Source organism: Mustela nivalis (genome assembly GCF_964662115.1).
Source record: "Mustela nivalis genome assembly, chromosome: 2".
NCBI lineage: Eukaryota > Metazoa > Chordata > Mammalia > Carnivora > Mustelidae > Mustela > Mustela nivalis.
The window spans coordinates 278782-295082 of NC_139021.1; the positions used below are offsets into that span (position 1 = coordinate 278782).

Sequence of the window (16301 nt, forward strand, 5' to 3'; positions counted from 1 at the left end):
GTTGGTTCCCGCACAGCGTCCTTCGGCGCCGGCGTTGTCCCCGATTGTGCCGCTGAGCCCCGCCCCCGCGTGCCCACGACTCTCGGGTGCCCCTTCCTTCGGGCTCCAGGCCCCTCGCCTCCCGCAGCCCACTCTGCTGCCCAGAGCTTCAGCGCGCTGACTCACGTGCTCGTTCGGTAACGTGTCCGAAAATTGTCGGCGAGCTGCTTGCCCGTGTTGGCGGACCGTGGATGTGACGCTGAAGAGAAGGCGGGTCTCTTCGGACCTCGCCCCGCCGAGTGCGGTCTGTGCAGGCACAGGGGTACCGGGTCTCGTCCCGCTCTGGGCGTGGCTCCTTCTCCCCTCTGTTGGGTCACGCTGGTCACTGGAATACGGGAGGGTCACCGTTCCCTTCATTCTCCCTTTCCTTACTGACCTCATTTGTCTTCAGACAGGGAAGCCATTAACGTGCTTCCAGAAGACAGACCGCATCAGGTACATGCAGACCTCTGTGCCCCCGCACGCCCCGTGCAGGCGGTTTTCCGGGCCTCCCTCCTTGGGAGCGCGTGCACCACAGTGCTCGGCCGTGTCGCCGGTGTTGCTGGAGGTTCGTCTTCAGGTGCATCCAGGTGAGGGAACACAGGGTCGTAGGTGTCAGCCAGCTGCCCACAGGCTCCCCTGGATGGCACTCGGGGCGGCCGGGTCTCAGTGCCGCTTGGGGGTATGTCTGGTGCCAGGACTCGTGGGACAGCTCGTTTTCCCATTTCTCTGTGGCGCTTCTGTGGAGTTAGGGTTCAGATTTGTGTGGGAAGGTACGAGCCCCTTACGTGTAATTTATACTGCAAGTATAACGTTTTCACTGAATGTGCCCCGGAAAACAGCGTTTTACTTTATACTTTGTCAGTCTTGTCTTTTAGTGTACCTGGATTTTTAAGTCGCCACTGGCAAGTCTTCCTGTCCGTTGTGGTTGTGGGGAGCGCTCGCACGCCTTAGCTCTTGTGCATAGAGGAGTGGCTCTCGTGGGTGACGTGGCTCTGATTTTCGCTCTCCAGATGCCACCGCGTCGTGCAGCACCTTCACCGTAGTCCGCAGCGTGTGTCGTGCGCCGCGCAAGTCGTGGGGCTGCTTCTGCCTTTCTGTTGACCCCGCTGACCTCTGCACACGTTCTTCATGGCCTGGCCTGGCCTCAGCCTGACGTAACTGAGGCCGTGTGGGCCTGCGGCATCCTGGGCCGCTCTCCGCACAGCTGACTCCTTCGGCTCACGCGCCTCCTGGGGCACAGCCAGTACCTGGCAGGACACAGGGCAGCCAGCCCCGCCCCCTCAGCACCCGTGCCCCTGGGGCCCAGGTTGTCTTCCAACACACAGGGCTCTGGAGGCCCGCGGTGGCTGCCGGCTCTGGCAGGGGGGATGCCAGGTCCTCTGCCCCAGCGCGTGAGCCCGCTCCCCCAGAGTTTTCCTGCTGGCTGGTCAGCCACTTCAGCGCCTACCTGGCACCTGGGGAGAAGGGGGATCTGTGTGTTCTTGTGTTCTTGGCTCCTCACTTTCCTTCCTCTGGAGTAGTCGCTCATCCTTGCTTTCCATGAATCATTTGTCTTTTTTTTTTTTTTTTTAAAGATTGAATTTATTTATTTGAGAGAGAGAGAAAACAAGCAGGGAGAGCAGCAGAGGCAGAGGGAGAGGCAGACTTACTGCTGAGCTGGGAGCCCGACGCGGGGCTCCATCCCAGGACCGCGGGATCATGACCCTGGCTGAAGACAGACGCTTCACTGACTGAGCCCCCCAGGCACCCCTGAATCATTTGTCTTAACCCTTCCGGTTTGTGGACTTGCGTTTGTATTCTGGGTAGCCGTTGTGTTCGGGTCACACACATAGAAGATTTTGTCTCAGTTTGTGCTCACGCTTTTTCATATTATTTGGTTGGTTTTGAGGAACAAACATTTTCAACTCCAACATAGTCTGTCTCACTGATTCGCTCTGTGCTTTTGTGTCTTCTCTGTCTGACTTGATACCCTTTCCTGAGTGAGGTCCTGAAGCTCCTCTAGATGTTCGAAGGTTTGAATTAGTGGGTCTCTAACTGCACAGCTCTCTGTGGAGACAGGTGGCCTGGGCTGTGACGCGTCTGCGTGCACAGTGAGCACAGTCGTGCGGTGGCTTCCCGGTGGCTTCCAGGCCTTTGCACGCCCCTTCCCGCTCTCGTCCCACGCCTTGGCCCTTCCGTATGCACAGTGGTCAGTCTGCCCCTCCCCCAAGGAAATGTCCTGTTGGGCGCTGACTGGTAGTGTACCAAGACCACAGGCCCATCTGGGGGGTATCGCCGGCGGCACTGTGCGCAGCTCCTGGGGCGGCCCCTCGTTCCCCTGTGAAGATCGGGGCTCTGCTGGCCGCGCTCCCAGGACCATGTTCTTGCTGCTGTCTTGCTTCTGTCTCCTGTCCCCGTTTCCTCCTGCCCCTTCCCAAGGCATTAATGCTCCCTGCCTCCTCGGTGCTGAGTGCTGGTCCTGCCGGCGCGGGGAGGGCCGTCATGGTTGCATCTCCTCCGTCCCATCGCTTCTCTATTCCCTTTGGGTTCTCATCATGCACCAAAGACTGGGCGGTGTTGGGCTCTGCTGGTGCTCTGGCGGAGGGCCCGGGGCTGCCACGGTCATGGCTGCCGAGCCCCCCGGGGTCGTGCACTCATCTCCACACGGCGTTGTGTCCACCCGGGGCCTCACCCTCGGGTGGCCGTCCCGGCATGAGAGGGCTGCTGGGGCTGCCGCTGGGCAGGCTCGGGACGCGCATGTGCGGGTGTCTGGCGCTCTGGGTCTCAACGAGGCAGGTTACCAGGACCGAGGCCTCGAGGGGTAGACCATGGGAAGGAGGGCAGCGTGCCCCCTGCCCGTGCCCGTGGGACACAGTTGGCCGAGCAGACTCAGGCCAGGCCAGTCTGGAAGTCTGATGGAACCGCAGGTGGGTCCCAGTGAGTGTGCCTGGGGCACTGCCGGCCGAGCACAGGGGCCGCGGGTTGCAGAGCCGGTGCTGTTGCGTCTGGTGTGCTCGCGCGGGCGTGAGGGTTGCGTCTCCCGAAGCAGAGGTGCTCACCGTGCGCCCGGCGGTGGCGGACGTAGCAGGGCGGGCGCTTGCTGCCTTCTCTGTCCCGCCGTTGCTCACGGCTCCACCTGGGCCCCACGCCCGCGCCTCGTTCCCCGGGTGAGCAATGCCCGGGCCCCGGCCCCGGCCCCGGCCCCGGTCAGGAGGGTCAGGAGCGGAGCCTCTGGGCGGGGAGAGTTGAGGCAGGGCTTCCGGGCAGGGCAGGCTCGGGAGTGGGAGAGGACGGGCGGGCACGGCAGGCTCAGCCACTCTTCTCTGGGAGGCTCGCGGCGCCCTCCAGCCCGCCCCGTGGTTGCGCTCTTCAACCGCAGCCTGTGCAGCGAGGGTGGGTTCGGTGCCTTCTGGGCTTTAGGACTCCGTGTCTTCATGGCCACACTGGCTGGCTGTGGGCAGCAGGAGAGTGACAAGAGAGCAGCTGCACAAAAGGCTATTGTTCAGGGCATGCGGCCGGTCCGATGAGGGGTGGGAGTTTGGGACAGAGTGCTCCCGTGGAGTCTGAGGACAGGTGAGGCCCCTGCGGCATAGCGCAGGGGCAGCATGGGTCCCTGAGGCGGACAGGTGTGCGTGGTGTGGGGACTGGTGCCAAGGAGGGCCTGGAGGGGGTCCCAGAGAGCCAGGCGTGCAAGGAGCCAGCGGGGATGACCCGGGGCTGAGCACTTGTGGGGTCTTGATACCCACTCAGGCTATGGCTGACTCACACTGGAGCCCAAGGTCATCCCTGCCTCTGTGCTTTTCCGGGTGGCATGTGCTCTGTCCTCGACTCCAGCCACCCTGCAGGAAGTCTCAGCCCCTCTACACCCCAGCCCCTGTCTCCCCTCTGCCTTCCCTGGGGAGCACCTCACTTTGCAACCCGTATGCTGACCCGCTAGGCTCCCCAGAAGTGGCAACCCTCTTTCTAAATGAGATAAAATTCACATAAAATTTGCCCTTAAACAGTGGACAGTCAGTGTTTCAGTATACTGACAAGGTTGTGCAACTCTCAGCTCTGTCTGCACCTGGGACATTGTCCCCCCGCATAAAGGGACCCCGTTTCATCAGCAGCTGCCGCCACCCCCTCCCCCAGCCTGGTGTCCACTCATCTACCATTGCTCTCTGGATTCTTCTTGTCCTGACTCGACATAAATGGAATCACGCGACAGGTGGTCTGTTATCATTGGGTTCTCCCCAGAAGGTTTGTGCGTGCCGGGGTGTGTTTCAGGCTCATTCCATCGCATACCTGTACCGCGCGTTGTATCTGTTCATGTCTCTGTGTGTCGTGACTCTTACTGCCGTGAACATTTGTGCACAGGTATCTCTGTGGGTTTCTCTTGGGTCAGAGAAATGCTGGGAATTTCTGAAGAGCTGCCAGACCGTTCCCGAGAGTGGCTTCCCACCAGCAGAGTATGAAGGCTGCAGTCTGTCGCGTCCTCTCCAGTGCCTGCTGTGGTTTTACAAACTGTTGAAGCCGTCCTGGTCTGTGTGGAGTCTCGTGCTTGGATTTGCATTTCCCTGATGATGGATGAGGTTGAGCACCTTTGCATGCACTTGTTGGCTCTTTATCTTCTTCGAAGAAATGCCCATTCAGATTCTTTGCCCATTTTTTTCTTTGGCTGTTTGTCTTGCAAGAGTTCTTTGTATGTTCTGGATACAAGTCCTTGATCAGAGCCGCAATCTGCAGTGTGTTCTCCCATTCTGTTGTTGTCTTTTCACTTTCTTGATGGTATCGTTTGTAGCACAAAGCTTTTAGGTTTTTTTTTTTTTAAGATTTTAGTTATTTATTTGAGAGACCACAGAGGCAGAGGGCAGGGGGAAGCAGACGTCCTGCTGCGCACCAATGCGGGGCTCGACCTCAGGGTATGACCCAAGCTGAAGTCAGACGCTTAACCAACTGAGCCACCCAGGAGCCACAAAAGTTTTTAATTTTGCTCAAGTCCAATTTAACCTGTTTTTCTTTCGGTGCTCGTTTCAGTGTCAGGTGTAAGAATCCAGGGCCAGATCCAGGATCATGAAGACACACCCTCGTGTGTTCTTCACAGTTTTATCGGGGCAGCTCTTACATTTGGGCCTTTGATCCATATTGAGTTCACTCTCGTAGATGGTGTGAGGTAGGGGTCCAGCTCCCTTTCGCATGCGGACGTGCAGCTGCAAAGACTGCCCTTTCCCCAGTCAGTGGGTCTGGCGCCCTTGTTGTAAGAATCTGGAGGGCAGAGAATGTGCTCGGTCACTCTCGTGTCCACCTGGTAGATTGCCTGGCATGTGTTTGACACTCATGAAGTTCTTCCAGAAAATACCTGAACCCGTCGTTGTCTGAGGTGAACCTGTGCAAGACCTGACGAAGGCAAGAAGGGTCCTTCACGCTGACTTTGGTGCAGGCCACCCAGCACAGTGAGGGGCCACGGGCCGCCCTCAGGTGCCTGTACCATGGTCTTAACCCAGACCTCGTGTCCTCATGCCTCTGTCACCAAGCAACTCCTTTTCACTGACTCCCCTCAGGTGCTGCTGCCACCATGTCGCAGCGGCATCCCAGCCCCTCCTGGCAGCAGAGCCCCCGAGGGGCAGTTGGATCGGTCTCTTGTCACGTGCCCGGTGACTGAGCGTCCTGGCACTGTGCAGTCCATCTGTCCGAGTGCTGCACGCAGACAGCACGAACCCCAGTGGTGAGGTGCGTTTTCTCTAGTCCGCACAAAGTTCCTGTCCCCAGCGTGCTCGGGAAGGGTCTGGGTGGGGGAGGGGACCCAGGCCCAGGCCAGCTCTGCTGTGTCTCCTACCTCCTCTGTGTGGGGACCCACGTGCTGTGTGCGTTCTCTGCCCCCGGTGCCCCGAGGGTCTTGGTTCAATGCTGTACCCCAAGGGTGACCAGAACATTCTTCTGAAAAACCAGAGATTCTACCCACGCACACATAGGAGTGCGCCAGGAAGGGAACAGATGCTGTTCTCTGTTTAGAAAGAATGATGGCCGCTATATTCGCTTGAAAGTGCTTCTTTAGGGCTTAGAATGTTCAGCTCAGTGCTTTCTCAGCTTCTGTGCCAGAACAGCCCTTCCTTTGGTAGTGTCTGGACTTGGTTCTGGTCGAACCCAGTTCCGGGAGCCAGGAGAGAGGGGCAGCAGAGCTGTGTGAGGAGGCGGGGTGCAGCCCCCCCCACCCCTGCTTAGGGCAGCTGCCTGTGGGACAAGGCCGTGTCTTGTTCATGCAGAGGGCGCTGGCGCTGGCACTCGGCGACCCTCTGTCCCCACCTCTAGCAGCATTTGCCCACCTGGGAGCCTGTCCCCCGTCCCCTGTCCCCTGGGGGCCTGTCCCTCTCCCGGCTTCTCGGGCCCCACCTTCCATCTCTTCTTGCTGGGTGTTAGCCCCCGGGGAACACCCAGCCTGACCTTGGGGCAGATGCTCGCCTGGCCTTCCAGAAGTCTCCGTCCTTGTTTCCTGTAGATCAGGTTGAGTGCGATCACGCTAGTCCTGCCCAGAGCGGCCCTGCCCAGAGCCTCTCTTGTGCCTTCTCTTGCACTCGAGCAGGACCCACAGCTCCTGCCCTGGTCTCCAGGCCTCTGCCTCCAGGCACCTTCTTGGGACCCCCTGTCCTTCCCTTCTTTCTCTACTTCAAGCAGAGAGCCCTTGGTCAGCCAGCCTGTCTTTGACACTTGCACAGGTCCCTTGCATGTTTTCATGTCCTGTGGCCCCTGTGCATCAGTGAGGACTGGGTGTCGTCCGCTGGCACCCCGGTGTTTGCCGGCTAGGAGAGAGGGGGTCCCCGTGGAAGGGGCTCTGTGGGTGGAGGTGCAGGGGGCTGGCTGGGCTGTGAGGAGAGTGGCCAGATCAGGAGGCTGAGAGCGGGAGCTGAGAGTTTGCTGGGAGCGTGTGCCAGTCCTGCAACGGCTCAAGCGGGCGAGAGTTTCACAGGTCTTGGACTGGCTCCATCCTCGGCGAGGGGAATCGGCAGCTGGCCGCCGGCTGGGTGATCCGGGTAGGTGAAGGCCGTGGGGGCAGAGGTAAGGGGCTCGGTGCTACGGCAGGGAAGAGGGCCGCCCCGTGCATCTGCGTCTGGGTGGGGAGGCAGGGTTGGCTCCACTCGGTGCTGTGACCGTGGTGAAGCAGAGTGCCCCGTGAGCAGGAAGGTGATGTGATGGTCGTGGAAGCTGGTCCTGGGGGGGCAGTCCTGGAGATGAGGAGGGACTCCGGACCTGCCTTCTGCAGGCGCTTGCTTGCCTTGCACCGTGACTTGTGGTCAGAAGCCGCATGTGACCTCAGGGGCCCCAGGGATGCCCACAGCTGGACAGCACCGCTGACAGGCCTGCTTCCTGGCCTCACCCTCTGCGACAGCCTCTGCTTCTCGGCCAGCCTTGCTCCCTCATGCCGTCCTGTCCCCAGGACCCCTGTTTTCCTTCCACGGGACCATGGCATGTGGCAGGTGGGGTTGCAGGCAGTCGCGGAGCCCCCGTGGCCTCCCCCGAGAGCAGCCCGGTGTGTCTGCGGCCCGGGAGAGGTGGGAAGGCTGCGGTGTGCAGAGGGAGTGGCTCGTCTGCACACCATGTGCCGCTTCTCCCTGGGCCAGGTGCCCGGGGTGTCGTGGCTGGGGGCCGAGGCTCAGGCAGTGACAGCCGGAGAAGCAGAGGTTCCCTGAAGGGGTTTTAGGGTCCTGCAGGCCTGTGGAAGGGGCATCCGCCAGTCTCCCGCGGTGTGAAGCGATGGGAGCGTGGCAGAGGGAGTGGCTCGGGTGAGGGGCGAAGCGCATGCGCAGGGAGGGTCTCGAGGGGGAGCTGCACCCGCAGTTCTCTGTGAGGCCGTGCTCGGGCCGTCCGCGGAGAGGAGGCAAGAGGGCGAGGTGAGGCCTGGAAGCGCGGAGCATTCTGCCGCGTCCCGTGCACAGTTTGGTGAGGGCCGGGGTGGACCCTGCGAGCTTCTCTTCTCGCTATGGTGCCCACCCTCCCTCTTGTTGGGTTTCTTCCACTAATGCTTAGCAGTCCTGTCGCAGGCACAGAGAGGGACCTCAGAGGAGTTGGATCCTGAGGATAAACACATAAGGAAACGAACAGGACGTCAGGAGTGAGACCCAACAAATGCCAACATTGGAATTATCCGTGTTTAAAGGTCTATGAGGCAGGGCACCTGGCTGGCTCCAGTGGTAGAGTGTGTGGCTTCTCATCTCAAGGTTGTGAGTTCGAGCCCTGCATAAAAACTAAAATAAAATCTTGGGGCGCCTGGGTGGCTCAGTCATTCAGCGTTTATTTTCAGCTCAGGTCATGATCCCGTGCAGGGATCGAGCCTTGAGTTGGGCTCCCTGCACAGCGGGAAGCCTGCTTCTCCCTCTGCCCTCTGCTGCCCCCCCTGCTTGTGTGCTCTGTGTCTTTCTTTTTCCAATAAATAATTTTTTAAAAAATCTTAAAAATGATTATATAAAACAGACTGTGTTTCTACCTACCAGCACCGGTCAAAGAATTTATAAAGTCAACAATGCAAATATTGAACACCACGAGGCAGGCTGGGGTGAGGGACAGAAGTGTTGCTGTGAACAGCTCGGGGGAGAGCAGGTTGGGGTCCTCTGGACAGTCAGGTGCCCTCCTGGGACCCAGCGTCCTGCCACTGCAGGCTTCTGCTCCTCTGCTCGTGGATCAGGGTGTGCACAGCATGGTTGCGCAAGATGGTTCCAGATGGCAAAAACCTGTCAGCAGAATCGATCAGAGACGTGTGACCCAGGTGCCTGACTGGCTCTGTTGCTGGAGCATGAAACTCTTGATCTTGGGGTCATGAGTCTGAGCCCACTTGGGTGCAGAGGTTACACACATACACACACACACAGACTAAGACAAACCAAAACAGAACACCGTGTCAGGGGTTTGCCCGGGCAGTGCTGGGGGCCAGCCGTTCGAGCGAGCAGACAGCAGCGGCGAGTGTCAGTAGCAAGTGAAAGAAACAAAACACACAAAAAGAATTAGTTTTATTGGGTAAATATATGATTAAAAAATAGACATACTTAAATGGATTTGTTTAGGTATCTTCCAAGACGGTAGAACTTTAACAACAAGGAAGCCATTGCCTTCAAAGTGAGGACAGTGGTGTCTTCAGGGCGAGCAGAGGTGTGTACTGGGCATGTCTCCAATGCTGCCTTGTTTTATTTCTTGGTGTTGGCCACACCAGTGTTGGATCACAATTGCTCACATTAAACTGATTTCTAAGTTCTATACATTTCTCGGTATACGTTATAGTGCTTTTCTTTTTTTTTCCTTTTTTTTTTTTTTTTGATTTTATTTATTTATTTGACAGAGGCACAGCGAGAGAGGGAACACACACATGGGGGAGTGGGAGAGAGAGAAGCAGAGTCCAATCCCTGAACCCTGGGAATCATGACCTGAGCTAAAGGCAGAGGCTTAACCCACTGAGCCACCCAGGCGCCCCATGGTTTTGTCTTTTTAAAGCTTAAACATACCATTTACAACAGTGTGTGTGTGTGAAGCCTGGGAATAAGTCTGACAAAAGGTGTACACAGCCTTTAATGGAGACCTGGATGAGTGGGTGTGCCATGGTTTGGGTGGAACATGCGTGCGGCCCTCCTGGGGTAGACAGCAGAGCGTGCAGGGAAGACTGAGGGCCCGGAGCAGCCAAGAAGCCCGTGAGGAGGAAGCCGAGTGGGACTCCGGAAAATGTGGGTTGTCCGCGGCTGTCCTGGGGAGGACGACAGGGTGCTGGGCAGGTTCATACTGACCCACGCAGCTGGTGGCTCGCTCAGACCTGGGTCTGTCGTGGACGGAGGGGTGCCGTGTGCAGACCGTCGTGAGAGGCCCAGTGACCTGCGTGAGGAAAATGAAATTTCATACAGTCAGCGAAGGGCCAGATACAGAAACGACTTCAAGAGGAGGCAAAGCTATAAAGCTGTGAGAAGTCGATTTCAGAGAGGAGTTTTGACTTAGAAGTCGGGGAGAGTTTTTACACCGGGTACAAAGAGGAGAAATCAGGGAAGAAAAGCAAAGATGTAGGAGTTCAGCATTAAAATCTAGACTTTCCACCAAAAAGGCAGAAGGCACCGTGAGGTGAAAACACATTGTGAAACTTGGAAAACAGGGAAGGTGGGAAGGAGAAAAAGTGTGGGTTTCCTGCTACCCGCACTGCGACTGTCTGACTCCGGGAGCCCCCGGACAGGGTCCTGGCGAGGAGGCGCGGAGGGGGGGCAGGTCCTCAGTGGGAGAGGCCAGAGACGTCACACGGGTGCCTGAAGCGGCTCCCATGAGGCCCGTCCTCACCATAGGGAGGGGGCCACGGCCGATGGTGGGGGTGCTGCCGTGGCCGCGGCCGCACACTCCTGCCAGGCTCGAGCACGGCGCCCTGAGCGGATCTCTGCCTGTGTCCTGTGGGCAGTAGCACCGTCGCTTTAACTGCTCTGTTCCCGTGAAGCTGTTTCTGTTCCAGGCTGAATGCTTCCCCCGTGCTGTGCGTGTTGACGGTGCGTGGAGGCAGGGCCTTTGGGGGGACGAGATGTTGAGGGTGGAACCCCGTGATGGGACTGGCACCCCAGGAGAGCACGCCGCCCCGTCTGCTGTCTGTGCGAGGGCGCAGGGACAAGCATTGTCTGCTGTCGGAACAGTTCTCACCAGAACCCGGCCAGCACCTTGAACTCCCACATCCGGCTTCCGGACTGCAAACAAGAAACGTCTGTTGTTTATAAACTGCCCACTCTGCCGTGTTCTGTTAGAGCAGCCTTGATGGCCTAAGACTGTTTCAAAACGAAAAGTTAAAACTTTGAAGGTGAAAGGGGGTAATCGGTAGTGTCCAGTGGCCCAGTTCCGTTGAGGACTAAGGAGTGCGGTTGTGGGGGCCCCCACTGGCCCCCTCAGAGAGGTGGGGGTGTGGCCTGTGGGCCAGGCAGGTGGGGAGGGCCGGGGTGAGGAAAAGGTCGCTCTGTGCCCGGTCCCAGTGGGGTATGGGACAGGACTCACCTCGCCGTCCGCTGGCTTCCTCCTAGCCCATGACCCCGACTCCCCCAGCCCCTCACTGCCTGGCACCCGCAGGACGGCTCTGCCAGCATCCAGACGGCTGCTGTTTATCCTCGGGTCAGACAGAACAGGCCACACTGTGGCCTTGCCACCTTCCCTGCCTGCTCCTGGCTCCTCTTGGCTTCCCAGGCGAGGTCCGGCTGGGAGAGATGTCTGCTGACTCCTCTCCACGCTCTCTCTCACGCACCTGCTGCTCGAGAATATGCCTGCACCGCCTGGCCCTTCTTGGGGTCCGTGGGCCCCGTAGGCAGGTCCCGCACCTCGTCCTGCCATGCTCCCTTCTCTCCCTGTGCCCCCGTCTCCTGCGCTCTCCACGGCTCCACATGCCACCGCTGTCCCTCACCGCCTGCCCACACAGGGGCACCCTGTCCCACAGACTGGGGGCACGTGGTGTCCATCCACCTGGCCTTGCTGTGCTGTGCCGGGTGCCCACGTCCCGGTGCTGGCTGAGACAGACCCAGGACTCACCCAGCCCTCCTCACCAGCTTCTGGAAGCATCTGTTGACCCCGAAGGAGGCCCAGAGCCTCCGAGCTGCTCGGAGCGGACAGCAAGTGATGTCCTTCTCCCTCCAGCACGGGGCATCTGGCCTCGAACAGGTCGGCGCTCGGAGGCCAGCGCTGTGATGCTGACGGGCGTGCCCATCGCGCAGTTCCCGAACAGTAGAAGAGCTGACAGACGCAGAGCCCCCACACTGCACAGCCGTCTGCGGCATTTCAAGGGTTGTTATTATGCGGAAACTTGGGAGCAGAATAAAAATATGCTACATGTCAGCCAGACACACCCTGATATCAGATATATTGACATTAAAAGTGGCTTGTTCTGAATAGCTGTAGTTTTCATTACGGAATGGTGGGATGCGGTGCCTGAGTGATGTGGTTGGTTGGGCGTTGGGTCATGGTCTCAGGGTCATGAGATCCAGCCCTGCGTGGGGCTCTACGCTCCGCGGGGAACCTGCTTGGGATTCTCCCTCTGCCCTTCTTGTCCACTCAGGCTCTCTCTGTATCTCTCTCTAAAATAAATGAATAAAATCTTCAAAAGCGAACAAACAGTGTCCTTAAGGTGGGGGACGCTCTGGGAGCCCCAGGGAGAACATGGACCAAAGCACAAGTCACACCCCAGCCCGGCCGGGCTTCTCAGCTGGGCCCGGTGTAAAGACGGGGCGTCCATTTCTGCTGCAGGTGGACGGCCAGTGGTGGCCCGTGGTGGCCAGGCCAACTGAGAGCAGCCAGGGCCCCCTGCCGGACGCAGCCAAGCTGTGTGCAGTTTCCTCTGAGGACAGGGAGCTAGAGCCTTGGAGGCCAGCGGGGAGGTGCTTGGCCAAGTGTCCATGGCAAGCTCCCGGTCAATAACAAGCTTCTGGAGGGTCGGGGATGGGGCTTCAGTCTGACTTGGTGCTCTGGTGTTAGGGATGGCAGATGGGGGACAGGGTCTACAAACACCGCCCTCCGCAAGGAGGGGGCCTGCACAGCGGCTGGGGCACGCGGGGCACAGCACGTGGCGGACAGGCCCGGTGCCCCGGGGTGGGCAGTGGGCCGGCGGTCGGAGGCAGCCCCCTTGTCCGGGCCAGGCTGCGGGAGCCCCTTGTTCCTGAGGCCGGCGCCCGAGCCTGCTGACGCTTCTCTTGCTCTTTCTCAGGCTGGAGTGGGTGGAGATCATCGAGCCGCGCACCCGTGAGCGCATGTACGCCAACCTGGTCACCGGCGAGTGCGTGTGGGACCCGCCGGCCGGCGTCCGCATCAAGCGCACCAGCGAGAACCAGTGGTGGGAGCTGTTTGACCCCAACACGTCCCGCTTCTACTACTACAACGCCAGCACCCAGCGCACCGTGTGGCACCGGCCACAGGACTGCGACATCATCCCCCTCGCCAAGCTGCAGACCCTGAAGCAGAACACCGAGTCCCCCCGTGCCTCGGCGGAGAACAGCCCCGGGAGGGCCAGCAGCGTCAGCCGTGAGGGCAGCACCAGCTCGTCCCTGGAGCCTGAGCTGGACGCTGGCGAGAAGGCCCAGGAGCCTGTGGGGAGGGCCAGCCGGCAGGCCGCCTTTGGGGCTCTGAAGGAGGAGAGCGGCAGGTGAGGCGGGCAGGTGAGGGGGCGGGCGGGCGGGCGGGCGGGCATGCGGGCCGGAGGGGGCGGGGGTTGCGGCGACCCTCATGCCCGCAGTTGCCTATGCTGGCTCCCACCCTTGCCCTCCAGACGCCCTCGCTGCCGTTTGGCAAGAGCGTGTGTTGGTGATAAGGGAGGCGGGAGCTGCCCGCTGCTGGGCGGCCTCAGGGCTCTCCTCTCCCAGGCAGGGCTGTTGGGAGGCTCCTGGGGCGGGAGGTTTTCTGGCTTGTGACCATGAAATCATTTGGTTCTGTCCACTCTGGGGGCATGGATGTGGGGTTAGGACCCACTGGACGCAGACCCCCGGAAGCACCGTGTACCCCAGTGCCCACACCTGGCTGGCTCGGCTCTGGGCCCAGCTCTCAGGGAGCCCAGTCCAGCAGGATCGGCTGGTCAGGAAGGTGCTAGGACAGTATGCCCTGGGGACAGGAGGTGACAAGAAGCCGGGGAGCATGGAGGGACACGAATAATTGGCTTCGGAGGCCAGGCCACAAAGTGATCTAACCTGGTTGATGCTGCAGGTCCCTTTCCCTCCTGTGAAGGGGGCGCCCGAGGGGCCCAGGATGGAAACGGGTGGTTGGCACCATCCGTGGGAGCTGGACCCCGCTGTTCTGCGTGGAACAGTTGGATGGGCATACTGGCAGGTTTGGGGTGCTGTGGGGGCTGGACAGCCGGCTGTGGCGCTCCTGAGTGGGATGAGGAAGGTGGGGCCCGTCCATGGGTCGGATCAGTGGGAATGCTGGCACTGGGGAGGCAGAAATCTTCTTTCCTCCTGGGATTCTTCTGGCTGGGTTTGGAATTAAAATGACATAAGTCAGATTAACAGGAGGAAGAAAACAGTTTTATTTCATGCATAGAAGTCCAGTAATGAAATTGAGACCCCAGGAAATGGCCAACACAGGTAGTTTTTATATTTTTTAGACAAGGAGACAGTGAATTAGTGAGGAATCGTCAGGATAAAGAGAGCAGACCTTTGGGAGCTTTATTTAGGAGGAACTCTGCGCAGAGTCTGGACTGAGGTGATGTCCGCCTCGCTCCGTGAGGAAGCACCTACCTCTGGTGAGAAGGGAGGCTTTTTTCTTTTTTAAAGATTTTTATTTATTTATTTAACTGACAGAGATGGCAGGGGAGGGAGCACAAGCCTGGGCAGCTGCAGAGGGAGAAGCAGGCCCCCTGCTGAGCAGAGCCCGATGCGGGACTCGATCCCAGGACCCCGGGAGCATGACCTGAGCCGAAGGCAGACGCTTGATGACTGAGGCCCCCAGGTGCCCAAGAAGTGTGTCTTTTTACTGCCCCTCCAGGGAGGGTGTTCTCCACGTGGAAGGGTTACTTCAGCTTTCGGGGGACAGAGTGGCGTCTGACCTTGCTTCCGTGCAAAATAATCAGTTTGCTGTGGTGACATATCTTGGGGCGGCCGGCCCTGGCCCCTACCTTGGACTCTCCCCAGAGGTCAGAAGCCAAAGAGGCGGTGGCTGGGTGGGCCTAAGGAGACGCTGGGGGGGTCGCCTCCGGAAAGTGGCACTTCCCCTGGTGAGGTTGAGGAGCTCCTGGGGTGAGCACCCAGGAGAAAGCAAATAGGTGTGGGCTCTGCCTCTGGTTCCCTGTGCGACCCCCGCTGTGCCCCCGCCCAGCCGCCCTCCCGCACTCCCGCTGTCAGTCAGCTTCCGCAGCCTCTGGGCTCACCACACAGAGTCTCCGTTGTTCATCGGGGTGTGAGGATTTTGAATTCTTTATCCTATTGGTTGCTGACTCATCTCTGTAATTAGGTGGAGAGATTGGATTCTTTTTAGGGTTCTGTAGGCAGATGTGTCTGTCGCCCCCTCTCTCTGGCGGCCCTTCTCTGCTCTGTGCTGTGCTGTCCGGGGCGGGACTGTCCTCTTCCGGAGCCTCGCATGTTCTGTGGGGATGTGGGGTTACTGCATCAGCTCCGGGTCAGGATTTCCAGCACAAGTCCTGTTTGGATTTGGGTTAGAATTGTGCTGAGTTTATGGGTCAGCTCAGGGGAAATGGGCATCTCTGTTACGTTGTCTTTTCCCACGATAAGATGGTGTGCATTAGCACTTCTCTCTGCAAAGGACTTGCGTCTATTTTTTTTAAAGATTTTATTTATTTATTTGGCAGAGATCACAAGTAGGCAGAGAGGCAGGCGGGTGGGGGGCGGGGGAGGTAGGCTTCCGGCTGAGCAGAGAGCCCGATGTGGGGCTCGATCCCAGGACCCTGAGATCATGACCTGAGCCGAAGGCAGCGGCTTTAACCCACTGAGCCACCCAGGCGCCCCTGTATCTACTTTATATCCCTTCCTAAAGTCCGGTCTTCTGATCTTTCCTGTTAACATGCAGGTCGACTCGTATGTTTCAGTCTTGTTTCTGCCGCGTTTGCTGGGCTCCTGCGCTTCTAGCCCCAGTGCCTGGCCTTGCCCCAGGGCTGAGCCTGCGTGCCTGCTGTCCTGATGATGTGGTGACATTGTCGGGCACAGGAAGTACCCCCTTCTGTTGTCAGGCTTTTGTGAATGGATGTACTGTTTTATCAAGTATATTTGCTAAGTCTACTGATACTGGTGTTGGTTGGCCTGTGACCCCCCGAGATGGGCTGAAGTCCTAACCCCAGGAGCTCAGCATGGGAACTTACTTGGAAATAGGGCTCTTGCAGATGTGATGAGTGAGGTTACATCAGAGAGGGTGAGCCTTAACCAGGTAGGACGGATGTCCTCGTAAGAACAGAGACACAAGGAGAAGACCGATGACCACGGAGGCAGAGACCGAGCGATGTGTCCACAAGCCCTGGGATGCCCAGGACTGCCAGCTCCACCAGCCGCTGGAGAAAGGCCTGGGACAGTTGTCCCCCAGAGCCTCCAGAAGGAGCCAGCCCCGCCCACAGCTGGAGCTTAGACTTCTGGCCTCTGGAGCAGGGACATTCCTGCAATTGGCATTCAATTCTGTGTTCCTTGCATTCCTAAAATACTTGTTCTGTGTACTTTTCAAAATAGAGATTGCTAACTTTTTTTTTAATATTTTATTTGAGAGTGAGAGCGTGAGAGTGAGGGAGGGGCGAGGGAGGGGGGAGAGAGCAGGTGCACGCACACACATGGGGGAGGGGCAGGGGCAGAGCGAGAAGCAGGCTCCCCGCTGAGCAGGGGGCCCAGTGGGAGACTCGACAGGACCTGTGATCA

General features: G+C 58.9%; 3 protein-coding genes across 8 annotated transcripts in view; 1 reads left to right on the forward strand and 2 right to left on the reverse strand.

Annotated features, from left to right (window-relative positions):
- Positions 1–16301, reverse strand: part of GPT (glutamic--pyruvic transaminase) — a gene marked incomplete at its 3' end in the record, with an annotated part of 159925 nt that overhangs the window by 91656 nt on the left and 51968 nt on the right. The window lies entirely within an intron of this gene.
- Positions 1–16301, forward strand: part of ARHGAP39 (Rho GTPase activating protein 39) — a 97262-nt gene that overhangs the window by 44644 nt on the left and 36317 nt on the right. For 3 of the 6 annotated variants that reach the window (XM_082720328.1, XM_082720329.1, XM_082720333.1), the window contains 2 exons: positions 431–608; positions 12665–13099. In XM_082720328.1, coding sequence (XP_082576454.1) covers positions 431–608; positions 12665–13099 — 613 coding nt within the window. The remainder of the gene's footprint in view (positions 1–430; positions 609–12664; positions 13100–16301) is intronic. The other 3 variants (XM_082720330.1, XM_082720332.1, XM_082720331.1) reach the window with 1 other exon arrangement.
- On the reverse strand, positions 9250–15238 carry LOC309859574 (uncharacterized protein). The gene is made up of 3 exons (XM_082720378.1): positions 13638–15238; positions 10279–10670; positions 9250–9828 (listed from the first exon to the last, which is right to left on the reverse strand). Exons 1-3 carry the CDS (start codon positions 13849–13851, stop codon positions 9451–9453), a joined length of 984 nt encoding a protein of 327 aa, XP_082576504.1. The 5' UTR covers positions 13852–15238; the 3' UTR covers positions 9250–9450.

Excerpts from the sequence above, each read along its gene's own strand:
- LOC309859574 (XM_082720378.1), bottom strand. The coding sequence starts at position 13,851 with ATGGACGGGCCCCACCTTCCTCATCCCACTCAGGAGCGCCACAGCCGG. Across the intron at positions 10,671-13,637 it reads GGACCTGCAGCATCAACCAG|TCCGGAAGCCGGATGTGGGA; the intron begins GTTAGATCACTT and ends TCTTGTTTGCAG. Across the intron at positions 9,829-10,278 it reads GCCGTGGCCCCCTCCCTATG|GTCACTGGGCCTCTCACGAC; the intron begins GTGAGGACGGGC and ends TTCCTCACGCAG.